The 23,977-nt window shown below is 57.5% G+C and overlaps 1 protein-coding gene across 11 annotated transcripts in view; it reads left to right on the top strand.

Annotated features, from left to right (window-relative positions):
* The window catches only part of CACNA1C (calcium voltage-gated channel subunit alpha1 C), a 462,295-nt gene that overhangs the window by 326,012 nt on the left and 112,306 nt on the right, over positions 1-23,977 (top strand). For all 11 annotated transcript variants that reach the window (XM_012539272.3, XM_049694801.1, XM_012539283.3 and 8 more), the window contains exon 9: positions 4,817-4,989. In XM_012539272.3, the coding sequence (XP_012394726.1) occupies positions 4,817-4,989 (173 nt within the window). The remainder of the gene's footprint in view (positions 1-4,816; positions 4,990-23,977) is intronic.

Genomic DNA, 23,977 nt, shown 5'->3' with positions numbered 1-23,977 from the left:
CCTGTAACACGCCAGGGCTCTGAACCTTGAAAAAAGTGGTTCCCCGTTCTCCCTGCAGAGACAAGGAGCGAGTCTGAGCGGTGAAGCCCCCCCCCAGGGGTCTGAGGTGGAGGCTGAGGCCTCAACCACGAAGCCCCCCTCGAGCAGAGGCTCTGCCTGGTCATCCTCGGCTCCCCCAGCGGGTCCAGGTGGGGGTGGATGGCGGCAGCGCTGGGGGCAGGCAGAGTGACCTTGAAGGGCCGGTCTTGGTTCAAGTGACAGCAGGTGTGTGGAGCCTGCGGGATTCCAGAAACCCCGTCTAGTCAGGGCCTGTGACCCCAGCCCTTGCTCAGGGTCCCCGGGCCCCTCCTCACACCCGCTTCTGCCCCGTTCCTCCCCACATTGCTGGGGAACATCTCCCAGGGCTCCACCGGCCCCGGGCGCCCTCTGCCCAGCGTGATCAGCTCCCCTTCCCGGCCTGTCCAGAGGGCTGGCCACGCGGTGAGAAGGCCCAGAGCCAGGCTGCCGTCGGCTGAGCACGCGTGGTGCTCGCCGTGTCTCGAGAAGTCCGGACAGCAGTGCGGTCGTTACCCTGGAGCACAGCCGTACGCCTACTCACCCAGCGGCCGGCCTTCCAGAAGCATTCGGAAACCTCTCAGCGCTCACGGAAGGCCCGTCTCAGGGTGGTGTCAGCGGTCAGCAGCTCGACGGCAGGCCCCGGGCTCGGCGCCTTCGGTGGATGCGCTCCTTTGCCGCCCACGACAGCCCCGCGCGCTGAGGCCACGCGGGTGTCACCTGCACAGAGGAGAAGAGTGAAGGTTACCTGCGGGAACTACCCCAGTTCTCACTGGTGCGGCCTGGAGGATCCGAGGTTCAACCCACGCAGTGTGGACCCACAGCCTCTGTCCCCGTCCTCCAGGCTCCACCGTCTCCAAGCCCATCGGCCTGGTTAATCCTGTGTCCTCAGATGACAGCCAAGACCTGGGAGGAGACGGGCGGGAACTGCAGTAAGGACAGGGGGACCAGCCCAGGGGTCCCCGAGGAAGCTGGGGAGCCCCAGCCCTGAAGGCTGCGGACAGGTCCTGAGCTGGGGGCCAGCGGCCCTGCAGACACAACAGCCCTCGAGGGAGAACAGAGCTCCCCCAGCAGCACTGCAGTCTTGGAGCATTTGGAGCTGGGGGCCGACACCCTGCGTCCGCCAGTTAAGGGTATTGTCATCGTTTCAGAGCCCAGCACGGGAACTGTCCTCATGAACTGCACCCTGCTGTCACCGAGGAAGGGCTCAGGTGTGCTTGGGGTCGTCTGCTCAGGAAAGCAGGGAGAGCGACACTCTGCAAAGCCTCCATTTTAAAGGCGGAATTCAGAGATTTTGGTCATCAGAGGGACGGCCGTCCTTTGTCTGGAAACCCATTCCTGCTGAGCCTGGAGGCGTCCGTGTAAATGTGCATCTCGTGGGTTTTTTCCAGACGCTTCCACGGTCATCATCTCTTGATCCTCACATGTCATAGGAATGATATTAGTCAGATAAGAACCAGATTGTATGACCTGCCCCTCCAGAGACCTCAGCCTCTAGCCATGAGAATTACAGTGACGGCAGCCACAAGATTCTGGAAGCTGCACTAGAAGGTGCCATTGGGTGAAAGTCCCTGGACCCTGGACTCTGGTTACTGTTTGGTTTTAAGTGGTTGCAAACACAGAAGACGTGTGTCTTCAGGTGACAAGGGGCCCGGGACCTCTTAGAGGGTGGGCGCCCAGCTCTTGTCCCCCCGGGGAGATGGGGCAGAGGGCCTGAGGATGGGCATTTTACAACCTGAAAGCATCCATGACCACGGGCCACAGTTAAGACGCTACCTCCAGGTCCCGAGGAAGCAGAAGTGCCCGGGCACACTGCCTCGTGGCTGGAGCAGGGGAGACGCGCGTGATTCCTGGAAGCCTCGTTCCACGGAGTGCCCACTGGCCTCTGCCCTCAGCGGATGTGGGGTTAAGTGCCTGCGAGGCTCTGGACACAACGCTGCTGTCAGTACACAAGCTGTCGTGTGTGTGCATCTGTGTGAAGTCGCCTCGTTCAAGGCACCGTGTTGATCTGTTCGCACCCAGCTCTCAACCCACAGCCCATAACTCAGGCCTGGATTCCGCTTGTCAGACACACGGACTTGCCCCGTGAGGCACCTCCCAGTCCTCGTGCCCTTAGGGTCACAGACTGCACGGCAGCTCCATGCTCGGGGGGCGTTTTAATCAGAAGAATCACCATCGGAAAGCACAAAATGCGGAAATGGGCTGTAAAAAGGCTCTTATTCACAGTATGAGCTGCACCACCAAGGAGGCGAGCGGCCGCTCGTCCAACCTCAGCCAGGAACGTGACCCCAGGTCCCGCCTTTCTGCGCATCCGCGGCGACCGCGAGGGCTCGCGGTGTGGATGGCGTGACGAGAAGTCCTAGCGGGAAGGCGGGTCTGCAGACACGGAGTCCGCGGGTGATGAGGACCAGCCGCACCGGTCACCGCGGGGCCTCGACGGACCCTTCGCGCAGCTGCCCCTGCGAGCTGTGCAAGTGCGCACCCGGCCCGGGCTCTCCACCGCGCTTGTCCTGTCGGCCGTTGCGTGCACAGGACGTGCTCCCGCCTTCGCGCAGACCCGCCGCGACTGACCGGGCAGCCGGCTCCAGCCCCTGGGCCCAGGCCGCATGGGACATCCAGCGAGGAGACGAAGAGAGCAGGGCGCTGCTGCCCTGCACGTCCCTGCTGCGTGGAGCCCGGAGAGGGAGCCCCTCACCTCCTCCCGGCCCGGGCCAGGCTGTGCCCATACTCCGCGGGTTCCTGGCTCTGCTGCCTCTCGGAGCCCCTCGCACCCCAGGAAACCTCATTTCCTCTTCTCCCGGATGTCTGTCTGTTCCTAGAAGTCGTGGGCCTCGGTTCTGCAGAGCAGATGCTGTGACGCACGGCTGGGCCAGCTTTCCCGGCTCTGGTCTGATCCCGGCTCCAGGAGAAGCACGGCCTCTTAGCTCTTCAGTCACCCTTCCACCCAAACCGCTGCACGAGGCATGGAGCTCTCAAGTGTGTGGAGGCGGAAGGGCAGTTGGGCGGCGCCTGGAGCTGCAGTCTGGGGGCTGCAGGGGGGCCCCGCTCCGTGAAGTGACTCTCCGGGTGGCGAACTGCAGCCCCGGGAGGAGTGGTGGGTGCGGAGAGCTGGGGACTCTCCGGGCCCATCCGCCATGGAGGCAAGGCCTCCATCCACACTGTCAGCTGTCAGTGCAGCCCCTTTGCCCTGGGAAGGAAGGGATGGTGCCGCCAGCTGCCAGGAAGCCCAAGAAAGAGCAAGTTCGGTCCGATTCGAACTGGAGTCAATCAAAGTGAAGAAGAACGTTCCATCCCAACCAGAGCGTCGTCAAAGCAGCAAAGAGAACTCGTAGCTCGGGAGCTCGGCTCCTGGTGAAAACGTCCCCCAGACCCCTCCCGGCCCAACCCTCACCATGAAGGGTGGTGGCTGAGGTCTGCTCCTGCCGCAGCTGCAATGAATGCAGATCCTGGACGGTGGGCGCAGGGGCTCCGGGGATGAGCCTTCCTGCCCCATGGCTTGTCGGTGTGTCCTTCCTTCCACGGGGCCTCCCATGGAGTGCATGGAATCCCTTCCAGGTGGACTCTGCGGCCTCCCGCCCTGAACTAGGCCTCAACTGCTGAGGGAAGGAGGAGTCACGTCTCTAGGAAGAAACCAAGAATCCCCCCAACACACACACACACACACACACACACACACACACACACACACACACACACACACACACACACACACACACACACACACACACACACACACACACCAGGAGCCCCATTTCCCAGAGACCGGAGGTCAGAGGCAGGCTGCTCCTATCTGTTTCGGAAGAAAAGGCACAGACTTGCTTTGAGAGTGAGAACCAGCCTCCCTGACTCCCCTCTTGGCTGCCAGGTCCCTCCTGGCTCAGAAAGTGAATTCAAGGTCAGAGAGAAAATAAGGACAGAATCATAGAAAATAGGAAAGAAGCAGACACTCTCCAAAATTTTTCAATAAGCTCTTCTTCCAGCAAATCCCGGCTCAATTTTAGTTTCTACTCATCATTGCTTTAGACTGAACGCCTCATTTAACTTTCATATCATCTTGATTTTACGTATTTTTCCATTCTGATTAGATTTCCTTTTTAACCCGAAGGGCACCCCCAGGACATTTTCCTGTGTCTGGAACCCTCTTCTGTCTCCCTCCATGTGGGAAAGAACATTCTCTAGATTAGAAACCCCTCCAGGCTTGCTGAACGGGGCAGAACAAACCCTAGAAATGAGAACGGGGGGTGAGGAGGTGAGGTCTCCTGGGCCTGACATCAGTGGTGTCCTGGTAAACATTAACGACTGGCTCTTTGCGGGCAGAAGCCCTGGTTTGTAACGTTGGACGATGTCCGCAGTGTACGTATCCCGCCGCGGCCGATTTTGAGCCCCCGAGGAGGCACCAGGGTTGGCAGAGCCAGTGCAGGGGCTGGGCCTCAGCTTGACCCCAGGTCCTCGTCTCCCGGGGCTATGGCGGGGGTCCCGCCGGGTTACTGCTCGGAAGGCCTTTCCAGGTCATTGGAGAACGTTTGTCACGAAGAGGCAGAGCTTGCCATCGTGGCCCAGGAAGAAGGGCAGTGGATTTGGTCCACCCCACAGTCGTGCCCCGAGTCAGGCAGCGCCCCGCCCCAGTGACTCCGTCCTCTTTCGTGAGAGCAGATCAGACCCGGGGCAGGGGGAGCGGTCTGTGCAGCGCAGGTGCGGCCGGGGGCTTCCCATGCGAAGCAATTAATGCTTTGTTCTTCTTGTCCCTCCGCCCTCTCGCCAGAGAGTTTTCCAAAGAGAGGGAGAAGGCCAAGGCCCGGGGCGACTTCCAGAAGCTGCGGGAGAAGCAGCAGCTGGAAGAGGACCTGAAGGGCTACCTGGACTGGATCACGCAGGCGGAGGACATCGACCCCGAGAACGAGGACGAGGGCTTGGACGAGGAGAAACCCCGAAACAGTGAGCGGCCTCCCCGACTGGGGCTGGGGTCTGGGCGAGGCGGGGGGCTTCCCCCCGTCCTGACGGTGCGGCCCCTGTAGCCATCTTCTCTGCTCTCAAAAATCAGTGCCACGTGTGGAGCAAAGCCTGCTATAGTCGTCCTAGAGCCTCTGGTCCCGGGACGGGGGAAACTGCTCAGTCGGGCTCTTGGTTTTAAATCCGACATCCTCCTCCCAGCTCCGGCTCCCTGGGCCGGGGCAGGAGTCCTGCTCCAGGCTTGTTCAGACGGGACCATCTCCCCCACCACCACCGGAAAGCAGGCTCCCCCCTCCCCTTCCAAGGACCACTGCGCTTTCTCAGGGAAAAGAGCCCAAGGTTTCTCTCGAGGAGGCTAGATTCAAAGATCTGGGAAGGTGCTGAATGGGAAGGTTGGGGAAACCCGGAGGAAACCGGCAGAATAGCTTTAGGTCTTAGAAACCGACCCCAGCCCCTCTCTTCTCCTCCCGCGGGCCCCCTTCCTGGGGTTGCGCACATTTGAATCGGGACGTTTCTGACCAAGGAACCAAGCAGGTTAAATAGCCGACATGCTTGCTGAGCGGGGCCAGTCAGATAAGCGGGGGAAGCTAGAAAGGTACCCAGGCCCAGAGGGAGGAGAGAGACCCGCTGAGGCTCCGGGGGCTGACGGGGGAGCAGGGTGTCCATCGCTGTGTCCTGACAGAGGCCAGGAGGGCGCAGGACGCGTGTGTGCATGTGTATCCCGACGCGCGCGCGGATACGGTGGCCTTGTGCGTGGGCGTAGATTCTGCCGGTTGTGTTCATGCCCCCTGGCCGGGTTCTGCGTGTCCCTGCTCGTTGGTACCTGAGCTCTAAGTGGGAATCTAGGAGGGGGAGCAGGTGGAGAGAGAAGGAAGACAATTTGGGTGTGAGCAGAGAGCAGGCCCGCCTCCATTGTTTCAGAGACGGATTGAATACAGCCTTCCACGACTTGCTTTCCGATAACTCTGCTCAAGGAATGAACACAAAATTAAAACACACACACAGCCAGGGACTGGTAACGAGGAGGCCTTCACGCTCTGCTAAGGAGTTTTTGCACGTTGGACAACAAGGCCTTACACGGATTAGAACAGTGAGCGGCGATGCTGCTGAGAATCTTCCTGGAAAGACGCCGGCAGCGTCCATTCCGCTGCTGACGGATCATGGATGCGGGATGGTCCGTGGCAGCCAGCCGTGTGTGAATAGTGAGCTAGCCTGGGAGCCTCGTCGACACCTGCTGCGAAGCACAGGAGCGGGCTGTGGGCTCCGGTCTGCACCCTGGCCACGGTGGAGCCCAGCTCACCACGGATGGTAGGAGCGTGTCTCTTACACGTTCGTAGAAACTTGTGTGTCCACTGCCCGCGCAGCACTCGGTGGCCGTCCACAGAGACACAGTTATCCTGCTCTTTTCTGAGGACAGGTGTGCTGCTTCCCTGTCCTACCCTGATGGAGAATTCTTTGCTGCTGGAGCGGATCGAGTGGACGAGGCCCATCTACCCCCTCTTTCTGCCCGAGCTCTGGGAAGAGCACAGTGTACCGCCTGCCCCAGTGGACAGAGTCTCTGCCAGGGTTCTCACGAGCCCTTATGTGGATGAAGTCTGGCGTCCCTCCCCTGCGCTCGTCCCTGGTGGCTGGAGGAGCCTGGGGTCTGCTTCTCACCCTCAGCCTTGGCCTCAGAGGACGGAACGGAGCCTGCCGCCTTCCGTCGTGGAAATGGTGGCGGGCCGGTTCTAGGGGGAGGGGGCCAGGGACTGGGCATCTAAGAAAACAAGACAGAGGATAAAATAGAGGCACGTGAGGAACTGAATGAGAGACGCTTGGGTATGGAGCCAGGAGGCCTGTCCAGAGGCCGGGGCGGCAGGGAAGTCCGGTCAAGAGCAGAGTGGGGCTTCCCTGGTGGTGCAGTGGTTGGGGGTCCGCCTGCCGATGCAGGGGACGCGGGTTCGTGCCCCGGTCCAGGAAGATCCCACACGCCGCGGAGCGGCTGGGCCCGTGAGCCATGGCCGCTGAGCCTGCGCATCCGGAGCCTGTGCTCCGCAACGGGAGAGGCCACAACAGTGGGAGGCCCGCGTACCGCAAAAAAAACAAAAAAAAGAAGAGCAGAGTGGACGAGATGGGCTTGTTAAGGGACTGGCCACTTAATAGATCCACAGAAAAGGTAGGCCCGCGGCTCAGAAACTATATTCTGATCTTCAGAACTTTGTAGTTTGCCCTTTGAAACAAATACAAGGGAAGAAATGCTGCTACTAATGGTATGCGTTTCTATCAAAGTAGTGTCTTTGCCTTTGAAATTGCTAAAAGATTACAATACAGTGTATTTGCCAGTTCTCTTCAGCTCAAAAATTAAGTCGTCTTTTGAGAAAAGAGGGAAAAGGGTATTATCACTCTTGACCAATGGCTCTGGACACTCGTGCTTGTGCCCCAGGCAGGAGCCCCGTCGGCACTTAGGAAATGCCAGCTGTCGGGCGCTGGTGACACAGGGTGGCTCCAGTGCGGACACAGTTCCGTGACACGTCATTGCGTGGTAGCTGAGCTCGCCCACGGGGAGCCCAGTTATCCATTTTTCGAGCAAGAGCTACAGATGCCACTGTGGCCGTGGAAAGAACAGGGCTCGGGAAGGCAGCAGAGAGAGGGCATCGTTTGAGGTGTTTCTCTAAGTAATTAGAGTCAATGAGTTGGCTGGTAAATTACATAAAAAATACGTTAAAGTACACTCAGTTCGTTCATCCTTCCACCCACCCATCCACCCATCAAGCAATTAAAGGTCTGCTCTGTGTCTGGCGCTGTTTCTGGCCCTGAGGATGTAGCGATGCACAAAGTCCTCAAGAATCCCCGCCCTCGTGGGACGGGAATTTCTTCTCTTCTTTCTTTCTCCTCCTCAAGATCAAAGAATGCATGGATTAAGTATCTGTGCATATGGGAATCTCTCTCTCATGTCGTTAAGACCATTTCAGTGCAGGCCCAGTCCTCGAAGACAGACTTTTGTGCAGATGAACCTGGAAAAGACAGACCGTGGAACCAAAACACTTGAGTTATAAGCAGGTTAAGCATTTATCCAGCGTATTCAGTTCTGTTCGCAGGAGCCCCTCTGCGATCACCGTTCACCAGCAGAGCCGCGTGGCCACCGCTGCCCTGCGGCGTCTGGGGTTGCATGTTACTGACGCATGGAGATTTGAGGGCCTCCGAGGGCAGCAGGTTGCCCACGGAAGGGTCCTGTGGGGCTCGAGAGCGGTGATCTGAACATCACTGGTCTACACGGTATACGTGTCAAGGGCACGTGCATCATTATTTGAGCTTTTTTTTTTTTTTACAATTTAATCAGTTTTCCTTGGACTTACTCGTGGGCATGGCTGCCACACGCCTGGAGTCCTGAGACAGCATCCCACCAGCACCTGGTCAGACGGCATGAGAAAGACACTAGCAACGGCTTTTTTCCCGACTCCCTTCTTACTTTGGACCCAAAGTTATCGTGTTGGAGGCCACCCTAACCCCACACCCTGCGGGACAGCAGACGCCTCGGCTGCCCCGCGCATCACCTTAGCTCGTCATAATCAAACCCTAAAACGTCAGTGCTGGAAACCGCCGCAGAGATCAGGTGGGGACAGCTCGCCTGGGCTGGTGATGCGGGCCGTCGGGGCTCAGAGGCAGCGCAGAGACGAGCGGCCCGGGGCCCTGCAGTGAGGCTGTTTCATGGGTTCTTCTGGGCTGCTGGGAACAACTCCCCTGGGCGGGTCCCAGACACCCATGTTGTATGCAGACCCTCACTCGGGAATCGGGTCAGAACAGGACCCCGGCGGGGGTGGTATCTCCACAGACAGCCCGTCCGCCATGGAGCAGTCTGGCTGTTCTGCTGTCGGACCCATGACTTTGTAGACACCAGTGTCCCAGACTGGGTGCAGTGGAGGGGCCCCCGAGGGCCACGTCGAGCGTACGGTGAGAAGCAGGTGTCCCTTCCCAGCCTAGGCGAGCCGTCCTACGCTTCTTAAAGCAAAACCAGCTCTGGGGGAGCTTGCCAGCCGGCTGTAGACACCACAGCCATCTTCTTTAGATGGTGGAGTAGCTTCTGGAAGGAAGGAGGGTGTGAAAGCCACACAGTAAAAGGGAAAGCTGGCAGCCAGTGGAGCAAGGGCGAGACCTTCTCATTCACACGCTCTCCTCGAGGGTGTCGTTCTTCCACAGCTGGTGTGGAGCTGCTCTTTGGATCCCGAGGTTGGACAGTGGGCGAGGGTCGGCATCTGCGGGCTCTCCTGGGCTAGAGCGCCAAGGCGGACAGGACGGGGGCGCGAGAGGGAGCAGGACAGGGACGGTCTCGTTTCGTCCTCCCCGGGATTATCTCCCGTGGGCACTGACGCCCCCTTTGTAGCCGGGGAGCTGGGCTCAGAGAAGGTAACGTGTCATGTCCCACAGCTTGTACGCTGCCCCCGACCTCGGGGATGTGGGCCTGAGTCCAGCGCCGCCCGGACCCCTCCTCAGCCCCGCCCTTGGTGGTGCAGGGACCCCCCTGCCTCTCCGGCCAGAAGCATCTGGAAGAGGTCCCTCTAACCCCTCCGTCGTAGCATCTGTAACACCCTCGGTCTAACGCGCAGAGCGGGGTGGACGGAGGGAAGGAGGGCTGGGCGGGGGGTGGAAAATCTGATCTTAAACATTACCCTAAAGGGCCCTGAGTGTGATTTTAAAAGCAGGGAGAGATGAGCTTTATGATTGTAAGGACTGTGTTTGGAGCGTGAAAGGGAGTCATGGCAACATCTTGCTCAGGCAGAAGAAGGTTCACTGAGGTCAGAAGCCGCCCGCCCGGAGTGGTCTAAGGGCAGCTGTGCTTGGAAAGGGGGCACATCAGTGGCACCGCCCGTCGGAGTTTCCTTCGGTTCGGGACTCCTTGAACTTGGTCGGAGGAGGGTGTTGGTCAGCCGGGAGGCTGCAGGGAGGGTGCTCCAGGGCAGCGACCAGCCCTTGTCCTGCCCTGGCGTGTGCACCTGGAGGAATGTGATGTAATCACCTTCAGTGCTGCGGGGTCATGTGGCTGCAGGGTCACCTCGGCGGAACCTCTGACGGTCCCAGGATCCTGGCACAATGGGCGGGGGGGGGGGGGTCCTCCAACCAGCAACAGCCTCACCATGGGGGCTCACGTCACCTCCCTGAGGCCACCAAACCCACGGGCAAATGGATCCGCCCACTCAGCCCGCCCAGGTAGCCCCCAGTAAAGCGCTGCTGTGATTTTCTTGTAAAGCTTTGCAAACAGATGGACACACCTGGGGGCTGAAGGTAGCTCCGTGGAGGCGCTGAGGGGTGAACCGGCCTGCATTTCCCTCCGAGCCACCCCCTGGTGACCGGGGCTCATCCCGAAGCAGCCTCAGCCCCGCCCCCGCCCCTCCCTTCCACGTAGAACCCGGGAGAGAAAAGCCCCGTTGCATCAGGACACGGTTTCTGCCAGAGGCTGTCCGTGGAGGAGAGGGTGGCAGCTCCCGCCTCTGTCGCCTGCTGACATGGGGAGTTGTCACCTGGGCATGGAGGGGGGTGAGCCAGGGCTGGGGTGCGGCCGTGCCAGTCAGGTGGGCTAAGTGCTGCAGTAAGAAAGTCTCAGCCGCTTGGTAAGGTGAAGGGTGCTTCCTGCTCCTGGTTCCATGTGGGTCGAGTTGGCAGGAGGGAAGTTCACCTCCCCCCGGCCTCAGAGGTTCTGCGGATCCCCTGCGTCTGGGCAGGAGAGGAGGGAGGCAGAGGGCGCTTGGAAGGCCCCGGGGAGGATGTAAAGGCCAGGCCTGGGAGAGTGGGCATCGCCTGCCACTGGCCAGAACAGTTTACAGCCCCCATAGCTTCCGGGGTGGGGGGCGGGGGGAACGGACACAGTCTAAATGACCAGGGGCGGCCGGGGAGGGAGCGTGGTGGACACGCAGCCACATCTCTGCTGCCCACAGATTGGTAGCGGCTCTCGAGGCCAAAGGGATGAGGAAGCAGCTGCAGATGTAAAGTGCAGAACAAGTAGGGGGGGAGGGGAGGGGGAAGGACTTCAGTCTCGGGTTTTGGGGTGAAACCGAAGGTCAATCCGGAAGCGGGGCTGAGACTGGTCCCAAACGGCCTCAGGCGTGGACTTTCTCCTGTGGGTTCAGCAGAGCCACCAAAGGGATCTGAGCAGGGGGACACGTTCACCGTGGGAAGGTCACCCAGCTCCTTTTGTGAACAGTTGGTTGGGGCTCGGGGGGCTGGAAGCAGGGGGACCCAGGGGTTCCAGGGGCTGACACAGCCTGAAGTGGGAGTCACGGCGGGAAAGATGGCCCTCCGCTGATGGCCGGCGTCCACAGGAAGGGACCGGGGCCGGCAGGGCCCAGGCGTCTTGGGGATGCACAGCTCGGGCTGTTCTTGACCTAGGGATGCAGCAGAGCCCGCCCCCAAGGGACCCCCGGGAGCTGGTTTGTCGCGTCTGCTTGGCTGTGGGAGCCCTTTGCCCCGCGCCGTCTCTATCCGTGACTACCCTGAGAGGTGCCCTGGGTAGCATCCCAGTGGCTCCCCCTCGTGTGATCTCTGCCCTTATGATTCAGTGGCTGATGGAAGAGTAAGAATTGAGTAACAGCCCCAAACACAGGGCTGTGAGGGCTCCGTCCTTCTGGGTCACTTCATCAGACGGACGTGCCCGGGCCTCTGTGGCAGCTGCAGTGCTGCCAGGAGAGCTGTGTGCTTCCGCAGAACAGGAAGGACCGTCGCCTTAAGCAGCGATCGCACCAGCTGTAACCCTGGCCTGGTGGCACCTTGTGTTTGGGCCTCGTGGTTCGAGGGTCAGGGCTGGGGCCGCGTTGGGAGCAACAGAGCCCTGCCCTCGGGGAGCTGCCCCGAGGAGGGTGGTCCCGCAGGGGATGGATGGACTCTCACACAGTAGGCGAGTGATGGAGTGAGGCTGGGCAGAGGCAGTGGGGAGGAGGACCGCTGGCGGCGGGGCCACGTTAGGTGTTGCTTCTGCCCTCACGGGGCTGCTGTGACACATCTCCACAGACGGGGGCTTAGACAACAGACATCGGCTTCCACAGCTCTGCAGGCCTGACGTCCGCGATCGGGGCCCAGCATGGCCATGTTCTTGGGAGGTCCTCTGCTCACGGACGGCCTGCTTCCTCCATGGACGCCTGCCTAGTGCTCTGGCCTCTTCTTCTAAGGCACGAATCCCACTCAGAAAGGCTCCACCCTCATACCCTAATCGCCTCCCGAAGGCCCCACCTCCAAATACCATCACACTGGGATTAGGGTTTCAACTCATGAATTTGGGGGGACACACACGTTCAGTCCATCACAATGATCTTTCTGTACCCCTGTGGGAGACCCCGGATTCCTGCTGTAGCCAAGTGCACGGCTCCATCGGGATCAGAAACCACAGAATCCGGCTGCCGTGGGGACACGCGTGGCCCCCTGTGAGTGCGGGGACATGGGGGTGGGCGCTGGGTGTCATAGGTCTGCTTCCTGCAAGCCTGGCTCATTTCTGAAGACAGACAAGGGGAGGTTTTCCTCTTGTTCACAGTGCTTACAGATCCACTTCCTCCAAACAGACACGTAGGTTTCAACACTGTCTCAGGACAGATCACACAACGCGCTCAGAGGTAGCCCAGCTGGAACCTGGCAGGCCTTCCCAGAACACAGCAAGCAGTTTTGCTCATGTCCAGACCCCCCGAATTTAAGCCTGTACTTGGACTTCACTGCAAAGACCGTAGACTTCCTTCCTCCTGCCCCTGGCCTGGATCCACACCGGGTTGACAGTCAGCACACCCCTCCTCAAAGGAGAGGATGAGCAAGAAGACCGTGTTTGCCCTTAAGACCCTGTTCTCAGCATGCGGTCCCCGAGTGGACAGGGTCCTGTAGAGGTCGTCGAGGAAGGCGGGGTGTCAGAATGTCCTGTTCCCAGTGACGTCCCGATAGTAGGCTAGGACAAGAAGGAAAGCCATTTACTCAGCTTCGTGAAAATATACATTGTTTGCAATTTAAACTTAATTCATACGAGTTCATCAGACTGTCCAGACTTACCCCCTGCAAAGAGGTCTGCAGGGGAAACTCGCTAGACAGAGCTGTGAGAAAGGTTTATCCTCTCCAAAAACATACATTTGAATTTCGATAAGGTTCTTCAGTGTTAGGCTTTTTTTTTTTTTTTTTTTACAAAAAACTAAGGATATTAAGATATTTTTAAATGTCTGGACAGAGGAGCTTTTGATGGTTCCTAAATACATGTTCTGAAAATGACTTGCCAAGCACAGTGCTGGTTTTGACTAACGGACCCCAAGTCCTGTTCAGAGGGCCTCAGAATGCGTCTGGTGCAGGCGCACGAGCCCTCCGAGACCAGAGGTCAAGAGAAAACAAAAATACGGGCCACAAGCTATTAAAGAACCATTACAGCTGCCCTGGAGCTTGTCTGTGCCTCTGCTCCCGGGGTGAGATAATAGACCTGTTCTCAACAACCTGCTGATGAGGTGAAAAGCCCTAATTAAATGCCTGACAGGTTGGCCTGAAGGTGAAAAGCCTTTGTTTACCTTCCCAATTCCAAGCTTCAAATCAGCCGGCCCAAGCCTTACATCTCATTTCAGTGACTCATGAGATAGGATAATGGTATCCAGTATCAGGCTAGTCACTATGCTAACAAAATTCTCTGAAAATAGCACATGTACCCACACCAGGCACGTACACTCACACATGGGCGGGAAGAAACTGAGGACCCCTTTCCTGACAGGAGCGTTCAGAATTGGAGTCTCGTTGTGTTTACTAATACTCGTTCCAGCCAGTGGGTCCAGCTAGGACAAGCAGCTTGGTGTGATGTCTGCTCTGTGCAGTAGAGACAGAGGAAAAGATCGGTGCTGCCACCTGGGGGGGTGAGCATCTTCTTGGTGCGAAAAGTACGGCCGGCGGTAGGGGGTCCCAGCCCCCTTGCCCGCAGCTCCTGCCGCGACCGTGCGATGACTGGGAAGCTGAGGCTGGTTGGTCGCTGACCGTCAGGCAGAGCATCTAGGTTTTCGCCAAGGAGGCCCCAAGCTTCAGGAGGACTTGTAGAGCTGCTTTTTGAGCCTCTTAGGTGGTGTAAAATCATTTCCATGAATTATAATTTCCATAATCCCTTAATGGATGGATTCTATCAATTTGTTCAGTCGCCCCTTGATTAGAAGAGTTGCGAGCACAGCAGTAGGAGGTGAAAGGCCCTCATCCTTCTCTCCTACCTGGAGGCCAGGGTTTCCGGTCTGCACAATCGTGCTGTGTTTTTGTAGACCGAGCAGGGGCCTGAGAATGAACGACAGGCCACCTGACTTCCAGGCCCCGCCCAGTAGCCGATGGGCAGTGTGCCTCTCTCGGTTTCCCTGTTTGTAAAAGGAGGGGTCGGATCAGACAGCTGCAGAGACACCTTCCAGCTCTAGGTTTTGTGTCTATAGTTGGAAGTTGACGCACATTAGCTTCTGCTCCGGGTCTCCTGCAGGATCCCCTGAACACTGGAAGCGAGCTACTCCTTCTGAAGACCCTCCGGCGCCCGGTCCACCCTGCCCTCCCGCCTGGAGAGCCCAGCTCCGCCATCTGCCTTAGGACCCGCCGTGCTCCCAGCCCTCCTCGGGCACCCCTCCCCTCCTTCCCTCCCGCGCTCACGCCCCTCCTTTTTGCTCCCACAATTCCTGTCCCACACCTGTGTCACGGCACTGATGTACGTGACCTAGTGTACCTATTTTCCATCTTATCCCCTGCTGGGTTGGGTTGTGTACCTGGAAAGGGAGGGAAGCTTTGCATCCCCGTCACTGTCCGGAGCCTGGCAGATAGGCCGTCAGTGCATATTGGTTGGAAAAGGGTGGAAATTAGTGGAGAAGAGTGGGGTCCTGGCCTGGAAGTCTTTGAAATTCTGCCATTGGGAATGGTAGGTGACCTGGACCCGCCTTGTGACCGTGTCAGGACCAGACCTGGTCCCGCAGAGGCTACATAATGAATCAGACGCACAAGTTAATTTTTCATCTTCCGTTTCTTGGCTGTCAACGCTGCTCTCTGACTTCTGGGAGAAAACGGTGTTTTCTGTTCCTCGGTCTTCTTCTTCACGTACTCACCTCTCCTCCCGGTTCTTCTTCAAATACATCCAGAGACTTGCCGGCAGGATCCTTGTTTTATTTTTCTCTCAGCGAGGTCAGCTAGCCAGCCTCGCGCGGCAGTCGGGAGAAGGTTAAGAGAGGCCCCAGAATAGCTTCCCGGCTGCTTCTGTAGGACCGGAACGCTGAATGCATGTACGGCCGGAACGCTGAATGCATGTACGGCCGGAACGCTGAATGCATGTACGGCTGAGAAGGTCGACTCCCTTCCGAGGGGCGGGGCTTTGATTTCGTCCGTTACGCGGTCTTCGGCGAGGGGCTCACTTCGTGCACCGGCGGAGAGAGAGATTTACGGGCTCAATGTTATCACCAGCTGAGACTTAACGAGACCTCAACTGTAGCTCCTGGATGGAGTGGAGAGCAGCCATTTTGGTAATAAATAGAGAACAGCATCTAATTTGTAAATTCCTCTTTCTGTTGCTGAGTTTAATCAGATCAGTGCAACTGAAGGGGATTGTTGATGACCAGAAGTTATTTTCCATGCCTTAATCTGGCCAGGAAGCATCACTCCTAATGGAAATGGTGTGCTTCTCTGACGGTGGCAGGGGATGACATTTGTCATTAGACTAACCCAATTGTCGCATATTAAAGAATATGTTGAGCCCCAAATCTATTTAAAACCAAACTGGAGCTGAGGCCGCATATCACTCTGCTACTAGTGTCACTGGTTCAGAGAAGAAAAATTCTTTCCAGCTGAGCTACAGACCTCTAGCAGTACCAGCCCCAGAGGGTCCACGGCCCGTGACATTTCATCTTGACCAAACAGAAGCGCCCAGTGTGAGGCTCGATGGACCACCGTGGAGGCCAGGTGTGGTCCCAGCGTCTCCGGCGTGGCAGAGAACAGGTGCACAGGACAGAACACAGGCTCCGGTGGGTCCTGGCCTCAGTTTAAGGTTAAAAAGGAGAATTAAAGGGGCACAAAAGGGGGGCTTAGTGCAGCCCTCTTTTGTCCAGTCACGCTTCAATCTTTTTCTCGTGAGTAATCACAGTTTTTACAAATTGTCTTCTCACAAGCTGCTAAGCATTTCCAGGGCAGGGACCCTGTCAGGGTAGGTGACTGTTAGCACACAGTAGGGACATCATGAATAGTCATGAAGCACTGACAACCCCAAAGGGAACGTGGTGACTGCAGCCCACCTTGGGGAGCGGCGGAGCGCTCGGACTGCAGGTGGCCTTTCTGATGCAAGCGCGTGGTCCTGAGGCCCCCGCTTGGGCCGCGTTTTGCTTTTTCACCCCCAGTAGGACCCATGCAGCGTCTGGGCCTTGCGTGCGCAGGGAATTACTACTGATGAAGCACCTCCCCGGGCCTGTGTCACCTTTGATCCTTGCTTAACCCTCCAAGATCGGTATTATGGTCTCGGTTTTTTAGATGAGGAAGATGGGGTTCAGATGCTTTTCCCAAGACAAGACAGCCAGTAGGAGGCTTAGCCTGGTGCCACACCGAAGCCTGTCTGGCTGTGAAGACCACCCACTCCCTCTTTTGCCAGGCAGCCCCTATGGCCCGAAACACCTGGTGACAGGAAGGGGGTGGGGGGACGGGGGACCTGGTTCGTGGGCTCAGCTCTCCCACTCAGAGCTCCGTGAGCTCGCACGAACCCTTCCTTCCCTGGGCCTTAGTTCCCCAAGGAAATGTGAAAGCGGTGCTGACGTAACCCGGCTTTCTGTAGACCCTGAGCCCCCGCTGGCCCTGCCTTTCTTCGAGTGCTGTGCTCCGGCGTCGTGGGGGCTGGGCCAGGGAGAGCGTGTCCTCATTTTGCAGACTCTGGTCCTCTCCCTCTCGGCCGAGCAGCCGGCGGCCAAAGGGGAAAGTGCCCACCATCTGAGGACCAAGCCCGGCCTCCCCCCGCCCCTGGCAGCTGACCTCCGCGCCGGTCTCTGCTTTTCTTTCCCAGAGCCAGCATCCTGAAAAATGTCATCTGTGCCTTGAAGGCATCCAGGGGTAGAATCTCAGCGCTGGAAGGCATCCCAGGGGCTCTCCCTGCTCACACCCTCATCCTGTCCCCACCCCGCCCGTCTCCTGTCCCCTCCCACACCCGGCCAGCCCTGCAGCCCCTCTGTCCTCACCCTGCTGACCTCCCATCTGCGGGGGGCTCGGTCTCCCGCAGTATCGTGGGAAGAAGGCATAGGCTGCATCTCCTCTCTGCTTCCCGGATCAGGCAAATGCCCTATCTACACGCCTCCTTTGCGAACCACCAGTAAAGGAATTCCCCGGCAATGCGATCAGCAGAAGTAGGAGAGCTGCTTGAATCTGCCAAGCCCCCCGCCAGCCCCCTGCCCCTGCTCACTTCATGGACCACACACACCCCTTCTCGCACGATAAGCCTGTTCCGCGTCCCACCCTGCCCCCACCCCCTGGTGCCCCGTGACACCGTTTGAAAACCAGAACTTCTGTGTCCTTTCCCCCCCTCTGGGTTTCCTGGGCCACTGAGCCCACAGCGCGAGCCTCATAGGAGCCAGGACCCTGAGGGGAGGGTGTCGGGGCAGCAAGGCCCAGGCGACCCAGGTTGGCCCCCCTTGAAGTCATTTCTGACGTGGGCATCCCATGTCCTGCCGGCGCCTCCGGGCCTCTGGCTGTGGAGACAGTGGTCCCTGGTCCCTGGGTTTCAAACCATCTCTCTCTTCTAAAGAACAGTCAGCCTTTCCAGCGAGCCCAGGTCTCCTGAGAAACTCTGGAACAGTTCTAAGATTAAGACTTAGATAACGCCTTTTATGGGGTTCAGGGCTCAGTGGAAGGAGTGGAGGCATCGTCCCGTATGAGCCCATCCGCTGTCCTCGCTTGTGTGCTGTGGGGCAGGGTCCCCTCTGGCCCTCGTGGGTCACCTGGCCGCGGGCCTTCCCGAGTCAGCAGTGGAGAAGGAGGGCCTCGAGCAGGGCCGGATCCGGGAGGCAGTGAGTGGACGAGGCGAGTGGGCATCTCCTGGCCCCTGAAGGCAACCAGGCCGTCGTGGGGACGTTTCCGACGCGCAGGCAGACTCTTCGCCCTCCACCCCTTTGGTCCTCGTAGAACCAACCTGCTGAGCAGGCAGAAAAGACTTTCTGTGTTTGGAGATGGAGACCAGGTCCCCTCACCCCCGCTCTGGGGATGACCCCTCCCTGTCAATGGGTTCATCCTGTTCACCTTGCCTGCACCCAGAGGTGTGTGGGTCAGGTCCTGACAGCAAACAGAGGCTTGAGAACTGGGCGATTTAAGGAGAGGCTCATAAAAATGCAGGCGCCAAGGGTGACAGCCCCAATTGGACCTTGACGGCGCTGTCCTGCTGGTGCCTCCCGCGGGCCCTTTGCAAAGGGCAGCCTCCCGGGCACCGGGTGAAGGAGCGGCTGAAGGACAGACCCCAAAGCCACCCAGCACGTCGGAGCAGCCCTGAAGCCCCACGAAGACGCCAAGTGTCTACTGTAATTCCACAGCCAGTACCACTAGGACCTGGAAAGGAGTCCAGAGAGTTCTAATGTGAAGTCTCTGGCCTCGAGAAAGCTACAATTGTGTCAGGGAGACACATGTGACATACACGTGAAATAAGAGCAAACTAGAAGAAAACAAATGGAAATTCGTTGGTAATATTAGCAAATATTTACAGCACTTTCCGTTTTACAGTTACTTTACAAATGTTATTTCATTTAGCGCTTCTCAGAAGCCCTTGACATAAGTAGCACCGTTGTCTTTTGTTCTGCAGATGAGGAAACCTGGGCTCAGGAGGGTTAAATAACTCTCCCAGACACACCGGCTGGGAGGGCTGGGACTAGGGCTTGCGTCCTGGTTGTTACTGAAAATTCTCACAGACCCCAGAGTTCTGGGGGGCTCAGAGAGGGGACTCGGGGGCAGCAGGTCCTGGAGGGCGCCCTACTGGAATGGGGGAAATGTGAACGGTTCAGGTGGGGGCAGCACCCACACCCTCCAAAAGGCTCGCGGACCAAGGGAAGGCAGCCCTAGGTGACACCCGCCAGCGACACAGTCCTACTCCAGCAAAATGTCATTTACAAAAGTAGCAGCCGTCTGGGTCTGGCCCAAGGGCCGCAGCTCCCCGACCCCTGGGATAGGTGAAGGGGAGATGGACGGGGCCTCGTAGGAAAGCCCAGAGGCTGGGATGAAGGTGGCCGTGAGGTGGGCAGCCCCACCTGGGCTGGAGTTCTGCAGAAATCACGGGCACAGGGATGTGGGGAGATAGTGTGTGCATCAGCGAGGGCCCCCGTAACCAAGTACCATGGACCAGGCAGCGTGAACAGCAGACATTCATTTTCTCACGGCTCTGGAGGCTGGAAGCCTGAGATCGAGGTGTCGGCAGGGCTGGTTCCTTCTGAGGCCCTGAGGGGAGACGGCTCTGGACCCCTGTCCTTGGCGTGTAGACGGCCTCTTCCCCGGCCCCCCGGGTGTGTCCCCATCTCCCCGCCGTGCGTGCCTGTGTCCAGATTTCTTCTTCTGATAAGGGCACCAATCATAAGGGATCAGGGCCCACCCTTGTGATGGCGTTTTAATTCAATCACCTCTTTAAAGACCCCCCAGCTCCAAACACAGCCACACTCTGGGGTTCCAGGGGTCAGGATTTCAACCTGTGAATTTTGAGGGGACACATGTGGCCCTAACAGACAGGATGGAGCCCGGTTACGGGGGTTTGGGATTCCAGGTTGGAGTCAGCAAGGCAGGAAATTAGGACTCCTTTTGCTTGTTAACCATAACTTGGATCAGTACTTTCGGAAAAAGAATACTAATTGGACCACTTGTATGCAAAAAAGATGATAAAACGGGTGTCTGGCCAAGTAAGTGGCAAAGGCAGTTCTCTAGCTCCATCTGTGAGTTCGTAGGAGGCTGGCGACTAGATCCTGCCATCGGGCCCGCCCAGGATTGGCAGTTGGGCCGGCCCTGGAGAAATGCAAGTTCAGGTTGGCTGAGAAACACCCTCAGTTCCTCCGGCCCCTGACACCCCCGGGATGCCTGGCCCTGCGCCCCCAGGCCTCTTCCACCAAGAGCCGCCTGGAGGATTCCTCCACCCGATGGTGAGGCTCCCAGCTCAGGTCTGGGCACTGCTCTCAGCCAGTCCCAGGAGAGCCCAGCCGCTCCTGCTGCTCCAGCCCACAGACAAAGGCAGGCTGGCGTGGTGACGGCAGGCTCCAGACTCCAGACTCGCAGGCCTGCCCACGTCCGCCCACGTCCGCCCCTCGACCTCTCACCTGGAGCTTTGCCCTGAGGCCGTCTAGGCAGTCCCGTTGCACAGGAAGGTCTGAGGCAGAGGGTAGGGCGGTAGCTGGTGTGACAGGGGGTCCCCAGATGTAATGAGTCAACCCGCAGGGGGCTCGCGATCCCCAGTGCTCCAGAGGACCCCAGTCTCCACGACCACTTGGGTCCCGTGCACGCCCAGCACGGTTCATGTAGTTTCCAGTCTGAGATTATCCTGTGGTGGAAGTGGCTTATTACAACCAGCCTGCCCAGGACCCACACGACTGCTCTGTAGCAGACCTGGGACGTCATCAGTTCCTGGGAGATGAGAACTGAGCACCTCCCTCGAGATGCAGAAACTTGGTCCTATGAAGCGCCGTTCGAGCACGTTGCCCCCAGGAGTGGAAGTTTGGAGAGAGAATCCGTTCTTGGCAGGATGGTGTCTGTACGGCTCACTGATGCTCCTAAAAATGTAATTACGTTTCCGCCACCTGCAGCGGCAGCTGTTAATTACTCTTTCATGAGAATCTCATTTTCTTTCGGAATCTTCTCAGCAGAAGCCGAGGGACAGGACAGCCCAGAGACCCAACATTTGATCCACAGTCCCTGGTAACGGTGAGGTTAGAAAGTCAGGAAACTAGCCTCCCCTCAGCATCCTTCCTGAGTCCACTCAACAGCACATTTCATTCCTCAGAGGCCTTTCTTTACAGGAAAGGTGCGCCCTGGCCCCTGGATTCTCTGCCGTCTTTCTGCCTCAGTTTCCAACCCACCGGTCATCTGAGTGGCCAGTGGGAGACTCAGGCTTGCCGCCTCCCCAAGAATAGGGCCCAGCATTAGCAATCCCAGCCTCGGCCGGCCTGGACTCTCAGTTTCCAAGATGAACCCAAGGCGATCTCTAGGGTAACAAGTCCCTAAACGGGTCAGCTGTGGCCTCTGTCTAACCCCTTAGAAATAGAAACACAGACCATCTTCACCCCATCAGGTGCTTGTGGGATAAGCTATCACAAATTAATAGGAACTAATATGTGGATGTAAACTGTTATTTAAAGCGAGGAACCTTTAAATCCACACCTTGACCCCGAAGAGCAGCTCCCCAGAGACTCCTGCCCACCATCGGGGCATGACTGGAGGCTCTTCCGACCACGTTCCACGCGGGCGGCTGCCGCCTGTGCCCGTGTGACTCACCAGGCCTGGTCAAGTTCAGTTACAGAGGGAAAGGCAGTGTTTTTATCAAGCTCTTTCTAGTATTTTTAAAGTGATCACACAGCTATTTCTGAAGTCAAACAAGATGGGACAGTATCGATGCCAAAGCCAGAAGCTGGTTGAGCTTCTGTGTAGCAGGTCCGTGACCTGGGCCCCCGCCGGCCAGGACTGTCCCCTCAGGCGTCTGTGTGGACAGACAGACTTGGAGGCTGGCAGCCTGTTACCCCGCCCACTGCCAAATCAAAGACCCCCACGATGAGACGCTCACCTGAGTGACCCTTGTCCTTCTAAACTGACATGTGTCTTTCTAGAAGGGAAATTTGCTAAGTCATCCATTTCAACTCTTCAACTCTCAGCCCTGTTTTCGTGTAGGAATTTTGAGAAGTGAACAAATAATGCTACTGGTTGTAAAGTTTCCATTTATTCCAAGCTTTCTGTTGGTTGTTTTTGGTTTTGGGTTTTTTTGGTGTGCGAAGCATTGTTTTAAACTATTTTCTTTTTTTTATTAAAGTATAGTTGCTTTACGATATCATATTAGTTTCAGGTGTCCAATATAGAGACTCAATATTTGTATAGACTATATTCCATTGAAAGTTATTATAAAGTACTGGCTGTGTTCCCTGTGCTGTACAATATATCCTTGTAGCTTATTTATTTTATACATAGTAGCTGGTACCTGTTAGCCCCCTCCCCCTATCTCTGCTCTCCCCCCTTCCCTCTCCCCACAGGTAACCACTAGTTTGTTCTCTGTATCTGTGAGTCTGCTTCTCTTTTGTCACAGTCACTAGTTTGCTCTATTTTTAGATTCCACGTATGGGTGATGTCATACGGTATTTGTTCTCTGTATCTGTGAGTCTGCTTCTTTTCTGTCACAGTCACTAGTTTGCTCTATTTTTAGATTCCACGTATAGGTGACGTCATACGGTATTTGTCTTTCTCTGACTCATTTCACTGAGCGTAACACCCTCCAGGTCCATCCATGTTGTTTCAAGCTTTGAATTGTGAACATAAGTGTGCTTCGGAGACGGCTGTTTACGTGGGGTGAAAACAAGCCTGACCCTTTCCTCTCATGACCGAATCTTCGGGATTCCCACTAACAAGGAGGAATGAGTTGGGACCCTCCTGGGTATCCGTCTCCTCAAAATCAGTGCCCACCTGCCAGTGTAGACACTTCTGCGGGAGTGACCCCTTCTCCCCAGGATCCATTGTTTATTTTGTGTTGTTAATTCATGTGATTTGGGGTTTGGGTCCTATTTTGTTCTGCGTTCTTACCTGTTTTGATTTATCAATTTTTACTATCTCTTAGTTTGTTTTTGGAGGTTAGCGGGACGTCCTCTGTGCGGTCGCCAAGTCTCCTGTTTCTTTCTTTGCCTGAGGCTGACCCTGAGCCCTGTCCACGTCTTACTCCTGGTTTTCGACTCTGATATCTTGTCTGTGAGAGGAAGCGCCCGGAGGGCTTGCTTGATTAGAAGGAAAGGGAGTTCGCTTGGTCTAATCGCCCCCCGGAAACCCATTGTGACGTCCCCCATGCTCCCGTGCGTGTAAATTATGTGCTGGTGCCCACGGGGTAGGGCGGGAGCGCGCTTCTCCTGGTGTGCGTGCGCGTGCGTGCGCGTGCGTGTGTGCGAGGGGAGGATAGCCTGTCCCACCCGAAGCCACCACCTCCTTGTCCCTTCAAATGTATAAAGTCAGCGGACATGACAACCAGCGGTGGCTGAGCCCTGTTGGGGCCTTTCCTGTGAGGAGCGCCGGCCAAGGTTAAGGTCACTGAAGGTGCCACCTGTAAACGCTGTGAAGTCCAGCACCACCGTCTGCCTGCTCCCCATGCACCTGTGATGCCCCCAGAGCCTGCTCGGCTGTAGGAATCCCATCTCGTCTGGGGTGTAGCCCCGGGGGCAATCGAGGTGAGCACGGGGTGGGGGCCCAAGACACCTGTGATCCGGTCCGAGCCCCCAGCCACTGTGTGACCCGGGCACCTGGCCCTTCCCTGGACCTCACTTCCCTGTCCTGTGACGAGAAAGCTGGGCGATGTCCAAAGTCCATCCAGCACCAGGCTTCCTTGAAATGACGTCTGGATCTGTTTTCACCCAAGTTTATGGAGAACGAGTCGAGGGTGGACACAGGACGGTCCAGCGTGTGGGAAGCCGTGGGCTTTCCGGCTGTGTCTCCCACATTCTCAGAACGAGTCTCTCACACCTGCCCGACTTGACTTCATCCAAAAGAAAAGAAACCGGGAACGCCCCACATCCAGCAGCATCTGTACAAGCAGTAGAATTATCCAAACAGCGTGATCAGTTCTTGGGCTGTGGCAGCCCCGGGGGCACTTGTCACTGGTCCCACGTCACCAGACGCCACGCCCTCACTCATGCAGGTTCTGTGGCCACTGAGGGCTCCTGACCTGCCCGCCAGACGAGGGCTGCTGACCTGCAAGAGGGCTGAGCCATGACCGAGGATGTGACGGCCATTCTAAAGGACACGGGCGGGAAAAATAAGGAACTCCTTGTGTGTCGTGTTAAAAGGGCCACAGAAGATGAAAAAGGAGGAG

Source organism: Orcinus orca, chromosome 11 (assembly GCF_937001465.1).
Source record: "Orcinus orca chromosome 11, mOrcOrc1.1, whole genome shotgun sequence".
NCBI classification, from domain to species: domain Eukaryota; kingdom Metazoa; phylum Chordata; class Mammalia; order Artiodactyla; family Delphinidae; genus Orcinus; species Orcinus orca.
The sequence above is the reverse complement of the archived record's forward strand: the minus strand, read 5'-3'. Positions and strand labels throughout refer to the sequence as shown.